The sequence below is a fragment of the Haliaeetus albicilla genome, chromosome 8 (assembly GCF_947461875.1).
Source record: "Haliaeetus albicilla chromosome 8, bHalAlb1.1, whole genome shotgun sequence".
In the NCBI taxonomy this organism is placed as follows: Eukaryota; Metazoa; Chordata; class Aves; order Accipitriformes; family Accipitridae; genus Haliaeetus; species Haliaeetus albicilla.
In genome coordinates, this window is record NC_091490.1 from 25,187,121 (window position 1) to 25,205,173 (window position 18,053).

Here is an 18,053-nt window from a genome sequence, read left to right on the forward strand (position 1 = left end):
CAGATCCTTCTTGTTAGGAATTTTGCTTGAAGAACTGTTTGAATTTCAATGTCAGGTATTACAAACAAATACATCTAATGCCTCAATACATTTTTCTTATGGTCAGTCAGTGGCCCTAAATAAGAAAGGGAACCTCTGATAATTTGAAATCTATTCCTAGCAACCCTTTGAAGAAAAAACCCAAAGTAAAATCTGAGGGTTTTGTAGTTACTCCTGGAAACTAAGAAAGGGAATGTAATTGTAAAGTAAACTTTTGATTTTTGAAGCTGTTGGAAACAAAAAAACCCATCCCACAAAACAACAACAACAACAACAAATACCCCCCAAAACCAACCAAACAAAAAACAAATTTCAGAAACCAACTCCCACTCCCTTCCCCAAACACTTGGTGAAACTCTTCTGATTCATATTTATGCAATGGTGTTACAGAGTTACAGAATAACCTGGGCTAGCAAAGCACTCAGGACATACCTGCCTGTATCCCTTGCTTGGAGCAGGGCTTACTTCAGTGTTAGTTGCTCACAACCTTTTCCAATTGAGTTTTGACTCTGAGGATGGGTGCTCCACAGCTGCTTTGGGCAGCTCGTTCCAGTGGATGACTGTCCTTGTGAAACTTTGGTTCTTTTATAGAGTCAAAGTTTTGCTCTATGCAATTGGTGCCTGTTGTTCCTCAACCTTTCATTTTGCACCTCTGAGAAGTGTTTGACTGTCTTCTCTATAACCACCCACCAGCTAGTTGAAGACAGCAATAACATTCCCTTTTAGCCTTTTTTTGGTCTAGGCTGACAAACTTAGTTTTCTTATTCTCTGCTTCTTCATCATGTGCTCCAATTCCCTATACTTTTATACATAAGATAAATGAGAGGTGCAAAACTCTGTAATAGAAAACAGTGCAATAACATATAGGTAGGTTTTGGTCTTGGCTCCTAAATAGAGGAAATAATTCATTATAAGCATGTCTGTCATTATCAGTTTAAGCTGTCAAGAGAATAACAGTTGTATTTAAGTTTTCTGTAGTGAAATCCTATTCTAGCAGACTTTATTGATTGCAGGGCAAGTGGTCTGTTGTACATATTATGCAGGAGTGAGGCCATAAGCTTTTAAAGCATTTACCTCTGAATTTCTTTCTATAGCTAAGAATGGCTATTTTGTTTGATATAATTTTGAAAATTCGGATATGCTATAGTGCAAAGGTTTTGTAGGATACAAATCTGGAAAAAGAAAAGGTACTTTTAAGGTTTGGATATGGAGAAAAAGAATATCATAATCTCAAGAAAGCTTTGTAATAAAAGCTAGAATTTTTGCTCAGTGTCTCTATGCAGTTGTGGACATAAGGCAGTACATACCTCATCTTGGATTTGAAGCCTTTAGCTATTAGACAATTAAGGGAGCATATAGATTACTTGAAAGCTTGTCTGGCTTATGTTGAATTGTTACAAGATTCCTGCAGCTCAAGGACACCATCTTGTTAAGAAAACCAGAAGTAAACTTGCTTCTTGAAGTCCAGCCTCATTTTTACAGTTGGGGTCTCCAGGAAGGAGAATCATAAATCTAAAATGTTATAAAATATTTTCCCATAATTCAAGGTCAAGCTATAAATCGAAGTTACCAGTTCCTTTGTTAGATATGTATTTTCTCTGGTTCTTAGAGCTTAAAGCTTCTAAGAAGTGACCCTTTAAATGCTATTGACATTAATTTTAGCAGCAAATGTGAATATTAACCTCGCTGAGCTGGGCAGTATGAAGAGCTGCTTAAAACAAGTATATGATCAAATGTTTCTGTCTAACATGGAACACAAAACATGTTCCATTTACCCAAATATGGAACATGTAAAGGATCCTCTTAGCCTTCCATCTAAAAATAACAACCATTTTGCAACTTCTTACCTGTGTAAATACTCATGTACATGTTCCTATATACAGCTACACACACACTGAGGATCCTTTGGATCACTCCTTGGGAATTCCCAAATGCTTATAGAGCTGAGTGTAGAGCACAGCAACCTGACATCTTGACGGAGTTGGATATAATGGAGCACATTGTACCAGTGTTCATGCTTTCTCTGCTGAGATTATTACCAGCATCTTGCTTTCATTTGCAGTGATCACAACTTTTTACTTCATGATCTACTTTTATCCTCTACTCTCCTCCTCCCATTTCCCTCCCACACACATTTGCATTGTTCATCCTGAACACGTGCTGCATGGAGCTGGATTAATCAAAGCATGCATTTCCCTGAACAGTAGTATGGTTAGGGGACATCTGGTGAAAGAAGAAAGACTCTGTCAGTGCTTGTCCCCAGCTTAGGAGAAGGACAGCATAGATCTCTGCACTAGTAATACAATACGTCTTCCAAATATGAATATGTTCAATTTATTCTAAAGAATGCTGCAGAAATGGCCATAAAGCAACAGCTATGGCTTTCTAACCATAGAAAACCCAACCTCACACCTCATTAGCTGGTAAGGGAAGGAGGAGATACTAGCAACTGTGTATACAACAGGTAGATTGAAATGTATGGTTAAACTACAAGCCAAAACATACTGAGATATAACACACATCCTGTCAAATGTACTGCTAAAAAATGGTATTAGGGAGGGCTATCTAATGGACCATTTTGTTCTGTACAACATGTTCAAGTCCTATCTTGTCAACTGGATTCCATCAACAAGCTGAAAGAGCAGCCAGGAGCCATGCAGAGTAAGAGATGTGCTCTCAGCACTTGGACTGGACAGAGCTTCAAGTTTCTGCACACTTCTGCAACCCCTCCACTGCCCCAGACCAGGGTTCACTGGTCCTGCAGGACCTGGGAGTTGGTGTCATGTATGCTTTAGTTCAGCGCAAACTTCAAATCATCCAATGTATCATGACAAGAACTAAGAAACCAGGTTATCAGTTTAGAAGAACCTGAGGCAACTGACTAAAAAAGTTTTACTGAATTTTTAAAGTAGTCCTTAAATGAGAATTTGTGTAGTATTTATCTGTCACTGCACTATTCCACTTCAGTAAGAAAGTGCTGGCTCCTGTGGCATTTCAGACACAAAGCCATACTGGTGACAAGAAGCTTGGTACCTCTGATGTACAGAATGAAATGTGAGATTCTAATTAGATTGTCCCCAAAGGACCAGTCTTTTCATCCAAACAATCCAAAGGTAAGAAGGCATGCACTGACATAAAATGTTTCAATATGTTAAAATGAGGTTGGGGACTGGGGGGCTACATATAAACACTGCTGTTTTTAGCTCCCAGAGTATTTCTTAACTTCAGGGGCCAGCAGGGAGCTGCATCAAAACACCTTAGCTGATCTCCAGAAAGTCCTTCTTCAAAGAGATCTACTAGAGACAACATGAATGAAATTGTGGCATCACTGATGTAGCTTGGATTTCACTTACCTGGAAAAGAAGTTTATATGCAGGCTCTCAGTTATGAATTTTGCAGCTCTGCCCCATTGCTAGGCCTTGGTAATTATCATACAGGAACCACAAAGTGAAACTGTCTTGGAAAGCTGAGAGCAGCATCACTTTGCAGGCCAAGCTGAGGCAAAAGCAGAAAGCAGCAGTCAGGAGTCTTTATTGTTTTTCAGTTATATCAACTTCAGTCATAGCTTTTTTGGGCCTCATAGTCTTAAACTGACAGTCTTGAAAACACTGCTGCTGATCTTTCATGGTGTAATTGACAATAAAGGCATTAAGTGTATGTAACACTGCAGTTAAACAAAACTTGCTTCCAATACGTAAACTATTGATAAATGCAGCACAAGAAGTATCGGCAGTAAAGTACTTTAAGTGGGTATTTGCTTGGATTCAAGACAGATAATCTATTTGACAAGACTTTTGGGTTTTGTTTTTCCTTTTGAGCTTTTGCTTGATCAATAAGCAATTTTAAGAGGTTTTGAAGATTGGCGTAGATAATTTATAAAAATGGTTTAACAAAGTTTAACTATTGTAGATCACGCAAAGCTAACTCTTTTTTTTTTCCTTAATTAATTTGAATGTTAATGAAGGCATGAAACTCTTTACGTAAATAAGTAAAGATGCATGATCTTCAAGGAGTTCAAAGGTTGGATGGTCGTACAAAGAATATGTACATTTTCAGCCTGCTGAACTTTCCAACACTGAGCTAGGACATATATCAAAACCAGACTTTCTCAAAAACACTTTTTGTACTCCCCATTACCCCTTGGAGCACAGCAGAGGCCACTATGGAAACAGCAGAGAAAAGCTCTTCCCACCTCCTTTTGGAACTTCTCTTTTCTCACCCTGCTTGTGTTCCTCATGCAAACAAAAGGGATTGAAGACTGAACTCCCCACCTTGCCCAAAGGTCCCCAAAGTTGAGGGTTTGATTGGGGCTTGGTTTCCTCAAGACTGGTATTTGGCGCTTTCACTGTCCGAATATTGTAGTAGTATGCGAAAGATATCACTTCCAGCTAGAAGGATAGTGATAGTAGAAGTCTGACCTTAAAGATTTAGGATTTAAGAATCTGTGAACAGTAGTGAGAAAGTTTAGATGTTGGTAGGTATTTTTTCAGGCTAATGTGGGAAACTTGGAGAAAGGAAGGTTCCAAGGGCAAGGAATAGCACAAAGGATTTTCTGGGTCAGAGACAGTGGAGGGCAGGCTGGTCTTATTTTGTTCTCTATTATGATCTGTCTTTAAATTATGTTCCTGTTTACAGTAGAAGAAGGAAAGGAAAATTATCAAATTAATTGCTTTTCTTAGAAAAACTTCTTTGTGCATCTGTATTTTTCTATAGTGGTTGGTGTCTTCCACCTAAAATGATAGTGAGCTGGAGGAGGGGGTAAAATTTGTCTGAAACTTCACCCCTCCAGGATGTATCCCCATTGATCAGTATGGGGCAACTTGCTGAACATCAGCAAACTGAAAATAAAGCTGGGATGTCAAACTGAAATGAGGTTGATATCTTTCTCAGTATACCTTTGTCTGAAGGAAAAACCTTAATTTTTGTTTACCAGTTTACAGGCTTGATAGACTGACTTTGCTTTAGGCAATGTTTAGCTAACAAGTTTTTCTTGTTTTGCATTAAAAAAAAAGTTTTAAATAATGCCTCTATATTTTATCCCAGAATTTCCTAAACTCTTAAGTATGAGAAGCCGACGACAGACAAAGCCTCTTGCTAAATAATTGTTGCATGGAGTTTCATCTTCTGTGATGTTTCCTAACTTACTAAGTATAGGAAATAACACTTGCTGTAAGGCAGAAAGAGGATGTGCAAATATTTTATGCTGATCTTGGGAGGGGGAGAGCACATTACCTCAGTTAGTATGTCAGCCTGACCTTGATATGGGAAAAATGAGCTATTCTTGCTATGCCAGAATTCATACTCCTAACACTTTGTAATTTTTTAAAACAAACTGAAGAAAATAGCAATACTAAGATTTTTGCCAGTGTACACATGAGCACAAATTATAAAATTAGCTGTTGTGAAATTGTGATATTTCTTTGTGAGACACGTGAATGGTTGTGGGGTTTTTTGTGTGTGTGTGTGAACTAAAGGAATCTGATACTGTTTTATTCCTGTTGTGATTCAATTGTTTACATACTCTGAGAATTCCAGGTGTTTTGGGAATATCACAGCATGGACTGTTTCAGCATGGTAGAGTACAAGCTTTCCCTCCTCCTCCTCCACCATTCTCTTTTGGCTATTTTTGGCTATTCCATTGCATTGTATGCAGTAAACATATTGTATGAGTTTATAAAGCCCCAGCAATAAGTTTTTTGAGCTTTTCTGACACAATTAAAACAGCCAATTTGTGCTAAATGTCTTTGAGTGTTTCTTACAAAATATCCTACAGTGAAATCAAAATAAGCTATAAAACAAAAATAATGAAACAAACTTCTTTATTTCAGGTGTTTAATTTCCCAGTGCTGTCTTTTCTCTTACCTGTTTTTAAATCACTCAAGTATTTACTTGGCTCTCTGCCACAATTTGTCTCGCACAAAAGCCTACTGTTTACCTGGCTGTTACTTTAAAAGTATATATTTCCAATATTTCTGCACCACTGTTAGCTGACTTTAATTATGCCCATTAACAAGAAGTGAAAGAGAAGCATTTGAAATTGCATAAATTACTTTTTATATAAATACTCATTTTAATCCTTTTAATGAAATTGAAATACTTGAGTGTCTCTCTCACTTTTGCTCAGATTTACCTTCTGCACTTCTCACTCAGACTAGACACCAGTCTACCCAAGTAGGATGATTTTCACTGAACTTTCTGAATACTGTAGAAATTTGGAGAAGGCCAAATGAATATGTATCTAAAAAGATCAGCCAGATCATCTTAAATTTGGTAGGTCCTAACTGCAGATCTCATTTTTCCTGAATAATCTAATTATCTTCAGTTTTTCTTTTCCATTGTCATTTTTAATCTGCAGTAAGTGTTTTCTATGTCCCAAGACAAATAACACTCTTGATTAAAAGGAAGGATGTAATCAGTATGGAGGTAGCAGAGAAAATGAGAAGGCTGATAGTCTGGTAAATTTGGATTTGATGTAATTATTATTGCAGACAACTAATCAATTTGAAATTTTTTGACCAAGAAGTACATATAACATGCAGCAAGTAACCTTCTTTCCATGCTATTGCAATGCATCTCACATATTTTTTACTTCTGCTCTTCACCCTTCCCCCATTTCTTACATATGTTGTGAAAATTTTTTTTTTGTTAACTCTGACTCATTTTATGTCAGTCAGGGAAGATGGGTGGTAATACCAGTTTTTTTAGCACTTCTACTAAAGGAGCAAATAAGCAAGGTACATGGACTTTCACAAGACTGAATAGAAACTGTTTCTGTGGCAATACTTTAAAAATGTATTTCAAAAGTGTATGTCCCAGGATGTAGCTTCATGGGATTTTCAGTGTTACAGAAGTCTTTTTATGCTACAGAAACTCCTCAGAAAAGTTTGTCTCTGCTTATAGTGAGCTATTTGTCAATGTTTTCTTCCAGTTTTGATAACTCTTTTTCTTTAAAGAAGGCTTGAATTTACTACCTGTGGTAATTACTTTGTTGGTTTTATACTGTGAGAATAAACAAAGACAACCAGTGTATCTTTAGACAGACTTTTTCTGAGGTTCAGCATTTTGAACTTGCCACATTTTAAGATGGCTTACAGTGTGTGTGTGAAATATATAAATTGAAGAGCTTACAGGCAGGGAAACTGAAGGAGGGGGATGTGACATAGACCCTGATGTGCAAGGTAAATCTATGGGATCAGTCTGGTTTCCTGTTTCAAACTCAAAGGTGGATATTATGAGTTAAGATTATAGAAATCTTCTGGACTCTTAGCTTTATAGCAGTAGTTTCTTGACAAGCCACTGAGGAAGAAGTAATGCCTGCCACATGCCTATCTTTGGAGACATCTATCTAACCCATTTGGACAGCCCCAGAGAGAAAAATCGTGTCAAAATGTGGAAAAGGGTAGCAGATGGGCTATCAGAAGATGGCTGACAGCATTGCTGTAAGCAGACCAGCCTTCTAGGTAAATATTTGTGGTTTATGCTTGTAAATACCTTGCTCAAAGTAATTTTTGTGCTTCTGTACCATAATGACTGCAGTCAAATGTGGGAATACATTTCTATCCAAAAAATAATCATAGTTTGGATGTTAGGAAAGTATTTGGTATAAAGTTATCCTGTATCTTATTGGAAAAATGAACACAAATTCTCTTGGGTATAAGCACTGTCATCTGATGGATAGAAAACACTGGGAGGACTTGCAGACCACAGCTAATAGTGTGTGACAATGAATCTGGCATCCTAGGTGGGAAGCAGTCCGGGTGGAAGCAGAAAACAGTGCTAGAAGCAAATAGTACATAAGTTAATGTCACAGATGATACCTACTTCAGAAAAACTGAAAAATGGTCAGAGAACTCGCAGAAAGCAATCTGATCTACTCATTTATGACACAGACTAGCCAGCAGTTAGCTCTAGCTTCAGAATAAACAGACGTGTCTTTAATTATTCTACAGAGCACAAAGGAAAAAATGTCCAAGAGATAAGGGAATGTCCAGTGAACTGCAATGAAGTATGTGAGTGCTCTTTTGAAACCAGAGTGGAAATACTTTGGGAAAGGTTGATTCTGTAGGCATTTTCTTCTTTTTCTGTGTGGGCTCTCTTGTGTTGGCTGGTGTTACTATTGCTTTGACTCGTGTTCTGTCAGGCCTTCTGCAAATATGGCACAACTATGACTTTCTGTATGGTGCAGGTAAGACAGCATTTACTGCAGAGTGTCATATAGTTGTGTATAATTTTGCATATAATTTGGGAAAATTAACTAACAGACACAGATTAGCTAATAAAGTAAGCAATCAGCAAGCAAGTAATCAGTTTTGCTAAAGGTAGGGTAGATTTGGTGAAGGTAATAGGGCGGATCCTGCACAGAGGGAGCTTGTTTAGTACTTCTAGCTGCTGTGGCACTCCTGAGTTTCAGTATGATTGTGCAGAGCACAGCTCCCTGCCTGGCATTCTGCTCACTGCTTTTTAGAGCTGTGGTTGTTCATTTGCTGAGACAAAGTCACGAGTGTATATAAGAATCTAGAAGTTAGTACTAGGAGAAATGAAACTGGGCAAAAATAGGAGAATTGGACTAAGAGAAGGAAAAATCTGCCATTGTTGAAGGGCTCTTCTGAATGAGAGTTCAACAAGGAGTGGTCCATGGGTAGCAAATATTCAAATAAACATTGTCTCTCCTTTTCATTTTCCCTTTCAATCTGGATGGTGGGAGGATACGAAGAAAAGACACTATGGGTAAAAACGTTTATTTGATGTTTCATAATGTGAAAGAAACTTATTCATTGTGCAATTTTTGAATGCTGTATACGAAGCTAAACCCTGAGCTGTTCTCAGCATCCAGCACTCATTCAAAACCAGGAGGAGGAGCAGATGTTCAGCACAAATCTGACCCAGTGCTTATGGGTATGCTGCCACTGTCTAAGGGCAGCAAATTCTAAGGGGGCATGTTAAAAAGAGCTATTCAAGAACACACATTTCGCAATAACTGTGCCTAGTGTTATCCTGGAATTATTTTACATGTAAGCAAGAAGTAAGTGCCTGGCACTTCTGAGAATTTATCATAGACTTATTGCTCATTTTGGGCCAGATTGTAAATAGTGCCTCAGGGATACCAAAATATGAACTCTGTCCCTAGCAGGTACAGCATAGATCATGCAGTCAACATATGAAGCGAAGATGTCAAGTCATCATTGCCTGAGGGTTGATAGCAGCATAGCAGTATGCCTGCACAAAAAGCTGTATTGTTTACTTTTGACCTTAAAATAATTTGAACCAATATGACTTTAAGTAAAAATGTTTTCTTTCTTCAAGAAATAGTTCTTGGCAATTGCAAACAAGCCTGAAACAGTATGTGCAAAATCGATTCCTTGGCAAATATCCAACAAAAAATTAAGAGTATGATAACATATATTCTCTAGCACAAACAATGTTTTCACAGTAAGGCTGTCAAATTAATTTTACAGGATGAAATGCATTATGGAGGTAGCTCCCTTTATTTAAACAAAGTTGCCCTTGGGAGGAATTTGTCCTGTGTCCATTAGTGTTTGCTAAGGTGTGTGCCTTCAGATTCTGTGGAACTGCTTAAATCTGATGTGCAGCCATGCTGAATATCAGTGTAACTGAGCTGAGCCATATGAGCTGACTTCCATGCAAGGAAAATTATGCAAAACAAAGAAAGTCTGCATAACTTTAAATACAAGCAATGTATGGAGTATGTAGAGATTTTCATTTTTATTGAATTACATGCTCTGTACTTGATTCTTTCAAGGTCTCTGGACAAAAAGAAAACAAAGGTGGGTTCTCAAGAATACATTTCTTGAGAAAACTAATTTATACAATGTTTTGTAAATACATTAACCCAAACCAGCATCAGGTTTAGGTACCAGTGGAGAATGTCAGTGACTGAATTAAAAAAACCCAAACAACAAAACCAAATAAAAACCAAAAATCCAACCCAGTTAAAATTCTTTGCAATGAATGCCAAAGTGATGCCATATTGACTTTAAAAATGTGGACTTGGAAGTTGTGTTGGGTGAGGAAGTTGAATGTCCCATCATTTATTTGGCTAAACTCTTTGCGAAATGAACACAAGGTGAAACCAAGCAGCATGAAATCGTATGGAGAGAGAACAAGAAGATTGTGGTTTCATTGGCACCTTTCAGTCACAATTCCTATGGCATTGAACACAGCAAGCACCAGGAATAATGGCTTCTGGGTGTCATGGGCCCTGTGGGTGTTAGTGTGCAGGGTAAGCATGGCTGTTATTTGAATCCTGATGGCACATACAGGGTGGCCCAATCTTTTGGGGGCAACCCATGACAATCCAACCTGAGACACAAATTTATTTGGCTTGTGACCGTATGAAAATGCTACTCATACCCTGGTTACTCTTGCCTTCCCTCCATCTTTCCAGTCCTGTGGTACCAGGCAGAGAAAGGGAATGGTTTTGGGAACACTCTGTGGGGTGGAAGAGGGGAGTCTCAAAGTCGCTTATATGGATGAAGAGTTCACGGTCTCTCTGCCTCTAGGGTTTTTTATGGCTGTTCTCTACTTTCCTCTACCCTTCGTTGGAATAGGAACCAGCTCCTTGGCTTCTCCCCAAAGAACAGCAAGGGATTTTTTAGCTGCATTAACATATGATAGAGTTGTTCCAGGGCAGAGGTGTCATGTGTGCTTTTTCCCTCGCTCCCTCCCTCCCTCTCTCACACACACACAGAGACACAGATGCTACTGTTACTTGGAGAGAGGAAATAAGGCAGGAGTCTGTACTGAAAAAAGCAAGATGCCACATACTCTGAACCGCCTCCTAGTAAAGCTATTGTAGAGCAGGGAGCTATGGAGAACTGCTTATGTTTATCTGGCCTACATGGGTACCTTTTTACTCTCCAGTAGTTGCTCATCCTTTCCCTTTGTTAGATGTATTGAAAATGCTGTGGCCCCTTTTTGCAAGTTTCCTTCTTCAGTACAATTGCCTTCATGGGTGACTTCATTCCCTGTGAGCTCCTGCATGGCATGAGCAGGTACAGCCCAGGCTGTCCATTTGGTTTTGTTTGAGTCAGTGAAATACTCTGGGAAAGGAAATCTGTTTAACCACAGAATCAAGCATGTTCAGCTGAATTTTTTCTTCCTCTGCCTTGCTTTTGCCTACACAGTGTGGTAAGACCTGGCCAAGCAGGACCACCGCTATGTAATGATGCCTTCAGAAGCAAAAAATATGAAATGCTTTGTGTAGTAGTGTTTGAAGATCACACCATGCCCAGTGCACTCTGTAATCTGATGCCTTTGTGCAGCACAACTTATAAAACGAAGCTACAGAAATGCCTCCTGGTAGAAAGGAAGTTGACAGCGACTGTGGAGGCTATTATAGATCTTGGTCTCTCTCAGCAAGCTCTAAGATTGTTTGGGATCTGGGCAGAGCTTTTGCACTATCTAGGATCAGTCACTGAATAACTACAGAATTTTTGCCTGATGTTTTATGAAAGATTGTGCAGGAGGATGGGCGTATGTAGTGTTTTGAGGATCACAACTCCTTGCCCTGATGCTGCAGTCTCATTAGCAGTGGGGGAACCAGACCTCCCTCCTGGCTTAACCAGGGGCACAATTGACTAGGCCTAGGGCTAAGATTCAGCCCAGGGAGCAGGAACAGTTGCCCTTCCACTTCCCCCATTTAGGGAAACAGTTTAGGGCTGGCACTGAAAGGTCTATCTGTGCTGAGACTCCTCTTTCCACCTAACTCAAGTCACTCTGCCAAGAACAGTGTATATGTGGTTAGAAGGGAAATACTTCCATGCCAGAGGGGCACTCTTGGTTCAATGGAGGTGTACAGAGGTGGGAGAGAAAGAACTGGGAATGAGAGTTGATGATATCTTTACCATCATCTCCTTATTCAACAACTATTATTCTCATGTGGGACATCTGGGTCATGTGTAAATTGATCCAAATCAAAAACACTGGGAATTTTCATTGTATCTTTCCATAGAATAATTTGATTTTTCTCCCTCCTTACATCATCTGTTTCAGAAATCTATTGCAAGGATGGAGTATCTGAATATACAGAATCTAATAGTACGTTTCTTTGAGATTTAATTTCATTCTTAGAGTAGAGCCAAATGTTTTTTCTGGCAACTGTCAATCAAACCCAGTTGTAGTGTATTTTAGGTGTTGATGCTGAATATAGCCTGCATATATTCCCTTAAAATATTAGCTAGTTCTGAAATGCAACTAATTTTACGTTTCTGTTATTCTTTGTGAGTTTGTTTCATATGTTATTTGCCTTTCCAATTTATTAAAAAAAAAAAGTTTAGACTAGATGTGGGATGGTTAATTTATGTGCAAATATATGGTAGCTTCAGCATACAAATATTTTCAAATGGCATAATTAGTGTCATATAACAAAAATTTATGTCATAAACCACTTCAATTAGGACAGAATGAATCTAATTATTTTATGATTATGATTTCAATGTATTTTCCTGTAAAATTATGTGAATTGGTTCATAAGAATATTTGCAGCTCATCTGGAGCAAGGACATATTGCTTTACTTCTTTGTTCTTTGAATTTCCTTTCTTTTCTCTATATTCAAGGGCTGTATTCTTTAAAATTTTGATATGAAGCAGGAGGCATGTATTTGTGATCTTTTTCCAAAGGCTCTAGATATAAATTGAAAGGAAAACTGATTGTTATTGGCATTTCATATTTTCAGAATTGTATTGCAGTTGTGATATAATTGCCCTTTAAGCTGGTGTTTAACTGCACAGAATATGGAGACATTTATGGTAATTTAACAAATCTACTGTATTGCACGATAGGTGAATCAGACAATGAAAGATTTGCTTCTTACGTTGTTTCTTTGTTTGGGGTATTTTGGCTCTTTTCATAAATCACAAAAGAGAGACACTTCCAAAGAGAAGGGTAACGTAAACATCTACATATTTTTTAAAGTCATTTTAGAAATCCTTAATCATACAAATTGATGGTTCTGACTTTGATTCTTTCCAGTGCAGGGGAAGTATACTGCTATAGTTTCATACTGAAGTAATTATTTTGCTGATTAAAAATTAAGGTTGTGTCCTGAGAAAGATTTATTTTAATGGCCCATTACTCAATCTGCAAGTAGAGTAAATTAATCCCCTCCCAATCCCCCAAAAGTGGGGGTTTGGGTTTATCCTTGAGAAGATGACTGCAGTTTATGTTTGGGAAAAGACTTCATGTATTCTAATAGTCTTAAACATATTTGTGATTAATTCTGTGTAAGACATGAATAGGAGATAACATATGGGGTGTAAATACATTGGTGTAGCCATAATATATTAATTTATAGAAAGCTGCAGACTGAACCTCTGTGATATGGAGCTCAATATAAGACAATAAGTGTAAAATCCCACTATAGCATCTTCATAGTATTGCTTTCAGCACAGGTCTGAACCACACTAGAACTGAAATTCCCATACTTTGTAGTCTGTTCTTTGGCTTGCTCACAATCCAGTGATCTTAGCTAGCAAAACCAAGCAATCTCTCCTTGACAAAAGGGTGAAACAGAAGAGTTTATATCCTGGCCATCAGCCAGCCCTGCGCATCTTCTTCTCTTTCTTTTTCTGGAACAACTGCTTTTATGGACCATGTTTTCCACTCAGCAAGTCTACAGCAACCATTTTCTGACCTTCCCTGTGGCTGAGAGAAACTAAACTGCCCCCTTTATTAATCACTAGAGCTCAGATTGCTCTGTCAGTTCTGAAGTCCTCCAATTACACGCAGCTTTATATCCCTTGACATTTAGGTTTTTCTAATGAAAATGCTAGCAGAGTATACTGATTCCCTTTGGCTGATTCTATGTTTTTTGCTTAAATCTGAACTTTGTTTTGTGTAACTTCTAGCTTTGTATATGTAGTTGATAATTACCTGCTTTCAGAGGCTTATTATGAGGGGAGAAATCTTGAGTTTGCTTTTTTGTCACACTTCCTTCCTCCCTCCTTCTTAGGCCAGGTCTGCTGTTGTTTTGAGAACTTAGTGACTAAAATGCACTTGGCATCTGTCAGTAAAAATATTGGCTTCTCAAACAGAGTCTTTGAAAAGCCAGTGTTTTAGTACCATGATATTCTTTATTTCTTTCCCAGTTGTCCACATAGACAAATGTCAAGTAGACAGACTGCTGAGATTTGTATTTCAAATGCACTGCAAGTAGATGGAATATTAAAACATCTGAGACTAATCTGAAATCAAAGACAGTATGTAATTTCTGTGAAGGTGTTTGTTCTCTCTCAGTTACAGGGCAGTGGTTCACTGTCAGAAAGTGTGCACTGAAATAATTTACTGACTGAAGGATCTGCTCTCGCAAAGAGAGATTTTTCTTCTCATTACTTCACTGAGACTTCTCTGAATCTTCCATGAGGTTCATTTGTAACTTTGGTCAGTAATTTTAACAGTTAATGGTTTATGGTTTCTCAACTGTTAAATGAATGTAATAATATTATACCTGAATTGTATGATGGCTAGAGTGTGTGATGTTATCCCTAAATAATGTATATGATATGTTGCAATATTTAAGTGCTATGGAGGCTATGTAAGTATCACACAGCCAGAAAAGGTCCACTGTGCAGGAATTTGTCTTGGAGGCACAGCTTGAAAAGTTGACTGGAGGTTGCATAAAACTGTTGGGGAAGGTCAGGTAGAAATGGAGCCTGGTTCTTGTTGAGAGACTTTATGTGAAATTCTCCACGGGATATCATGCACTCTGTTAATCAGATGACACACTTCATCCCTTCTGCTATCCTGGTTTTGTCTAGGATAACAGGGACTAAGATGTTAGTGCTGCAGACAATGTATGTCTATAGTCCAAATTAAATTTGTGACAACTCTAGGATGATGAAGTTGTTATATATCAAAGTTGGAGTCTCTGGAGTGTCAGACTGATATCACTATCAGTTTTCTTCTGAATACATTTACAATATAATTATTGTTACAGCCAGTTTGTACAGAGACATACTGCTTAATGGAAGCTAAGATTTTGACCTGTGTTATAAGACTTGACTCAAAGTTGGATGTGTAGAAGCTGCGTTTAATTTTATGAGGAGTTTGATTCACTCATGTCATCTGTGAATTACTATGTGAATTTGTGCAACTTTTTCCTGTGTAATGTTTAGGAAGTCTCCAGAGGACTTATGATATGAAGAATAAGCACAAATATATTCTCTTCCCTTCTTTATCTGTCTTGTGACAGGATTCTGCTGTTTCTTTTAAAACCTTTGAAACCTCCACTAAGAGAAGCAATCCCAACATCTATTCCCTTTGTAACCTACTATATAATGGGCATTTGTTATCAAGTTGTTGAGTACTATCTCAGTGCATGCAGTGAGGGAAAACGTCTTTGGTGTACCTTGCATCAGCTCCAGGAAAGGGACAACAATCCTCTGGCACTATCATGGTGAAGAATTGCATTGAGCTATCTAATTAGGAACTGAACATTACAGAAAACAGAATTAGAGTGCCTCTATCCATTTGTTGTGTATTACTGTCATACCTAGAACTGCATCCTTGCGGAAGGATTCAGGAATATATCCCATGTTTAAAGGGTTTTCAATTAATCAGCAGTCACTTCACTTGAGGATGCATCTTTTTATGAAGGCCTTGTTGCCAGTATAAGGGTTTTGTTGACTGATGGTTTGGGTTTCTCTTTCTCACAACAGAAATCTCAAGAAGCATCCATAACACAGAAGGGACTCAGTGAACGTATGCAATAGAAAAGTGAATATGAAGAGAAAGAATGACTGTTAAATCCAGTTCTTTTGAAAAGTTAAGTCTTGTTTAGCTCCTCAGTAGAAAGAAATGGCTGAAAATAATCTACTTCATTTGAATTAAGGAAGCTGAGCATTACTGCAGCAACTTAAGAAAAACCCTCTTGACTTCCTGGAAACTGAAAGAATTTTTTTTTGAAGAAGTAATTGTCTCTGACATCACTAAACTGCATAGTGAGTTTGCGAGTGGTTAGTTTGGGGTAACAGAGGAAGCAACTCCTTCACAGATAAGCAGGCAGTGCAATGTATGTGCCTAGTTATTCTCTTTTTTGGTTCAGGTTTTGCTGAGAAATTATTTTGCAGACAGATAACACTTATTTTGCTTTCCAGAGAGAGACACATGCTGTTTCATAAGGATACGCCTGATTTCCAGAAATAACCATGTTTTTGTGGCTTAAACTCTTAGCATTTGGTGTTGCATTTCTGAGACGGGATGCTTTTGTCAAAGGTAGGTAGCAATTGATATTTCTTTCTCTCATTTTGATACCTGAATGTCCTCTGTAGAAGTAAAACAAATGAAAAGCTTTGCAAAGTGGAGAAATAGCATCTTTGTTCAGAAACTAGAATACGATCGTATGCAGTGGTGTCAGAACTTAAATCGGGAAGATTGACGCATAATGTACAAGGCTAAAATGTCTTCCGCATGGTCATACGTGAGAGTTATACGAACCATTTAAAAAAAAAAAAAAGATTTGTAGTTGTATTTGAAAAAGAATATGTTTAGATCTCTTTTGTGAACCTGTTCGATACAGTCTTTATGTTTGATTTCATCTCATGATGCAGTACTTTGTTTTCTGTGTTTCAATCCTTAAAGAAAAAAATCTTCCCATCCATTTTAGCCACTCCCTGACCTCAGAATCTGCTTACAGTTCCTCAAATTTTGATTTTTACTGCAGTGGGGTTAGTAAAAAAATCTAAACATTGTAAGTTAATCTCTACAATTGGGAAATTACTTATTTTATAAAATACATATTATTTATTTATTTTATAAAAACTGCTTGCTGAAGAGCCATCAAAATTTTTAATTGTCTAATTGCCCCAGTGCAGATGAATTTGTTGCTTGACTTTTTAAAATTTTATAAGAGGAAGATAGAGCCCAAGAGGTTGATCTTGCAAAATATCCTAGATGTGACAGATAATGTAAGTAGCAAAAAAACCTATTAATTTTGAGGTAATACTTTATATAAAGACAAAAATGGATCTAAGTTTAAGAAAATATTTTCTTGAAAAGAACATGCAGCATTCTATGTATATGTACCTTTCATCAGTTTAGCTAGTTAATGTAATTTGGAATAGTTGATGGCAGACACAAAAGCTTTTCTCTAATGTTCATCCTAAAAAGTGGCTTGAAACATATTCTGAAATGGCAGCAAATTATACGCAGGGCTGAAACCTCTTTTCACATATATTGAATTTATCCATGCTTCTATCATCATGTCACTATAGTAACTCCAGATTTATACTGATGTAAGCAAGAAAATGATCTGCCTTTAGTTGATAACCAGCTAAGAAGAGCATTTGAAGCCTGAGCATTAGTTCTTTTGTCCTTCAAAGTCTCTGAAGAGAGGAGCACTGAATAAATCTGGTTGGTAGCTGTTGGATATTATAAGAAAACAAATGAAGGCTGTACTGTAGAGGAAAAGAACAAAATCTCTTGCTTTTCCTGTCCCCCCCCTCCCTTTTTTTTTTTTAAATCTGCTGTCCTACTTTCCATTTTATGTCTTTCTGAGACTTCCCACCCCTACCTTTTCTCCAGAAAGGGCAGGTTACTGTCTGCTCTCTCAGCCACCTCCACAGTCAGTCGATGTGTTAGCTAACAGAGAGGGCTGGAACATAGAAAGAGGGGTAGCAGTATTTTATTTCAAGTAATAGTTATTTTCTCTGTTCACACAGAGTAGTCTAGCTCAAGCCTGTTCCTCTCTACATACTTTTACTAAACAGAAGAACCTCAAAGAAATGATAAGTTTCAACTCCTCTCTATTACACAACGCAATTAACAGTCTCACACTGTAGTATCAAGTACTCAACCTCACAGACCTAGTTTTCACCATGTAGTCTGGCACAGAGATTGATTCTCCTGTCAGGATGACAGAACCATTATACTTCATCTTTGCTGTGTAGATTACTCTGCCTTATAGCTATGGGCGGCTGGGCAGTCTTCTAGGGAGGAGTTTGTTAATGGAGGAGCAACATTTGGAAAAGGTGGTGTATGCTTTGGTTTTATGGCAAGA

At 37.8% G+C, this 18,053-nt stretch overlaps 1 protein-coding gene across 7 annotated transcripts in view; it reads left to right on the top strand.

Moving 5' to 3' along the window:
* PTPRC (protein tyrosine phosphatase receptor type C) overlaps positions 1-18,053 on the top strand; it is a 104,721-nt gene that overhangs the window by 19,830 nt on the left and 66,838 nt on the right. For 4 of the 7 annotated variants that reach the window (XM_009927597.2, XM_069789382.1, XM_009927600.2 and 1 more), the window contains exons 1-2: positions 15,955-16,067; positions 16,153-16,270. The exons of 2 other annotated variants lie outside the window; for them this stretch is intronic. In XM_009927597.2, coding sequence (XP_009925899.2) covers positions 16,204-16,270 — 67 coding nt within the window. In that variant the 5' untranslated portion in view covers positions 15,955-16,067; positions 16,153-16,203. Of the gene's footprint in view, positions 1-15,954; positions 16,271-18,053 lie in introns of those variants that run through there. One more of the 7 variants, XM_069789383.1, reaches the window with a different exon arrangement.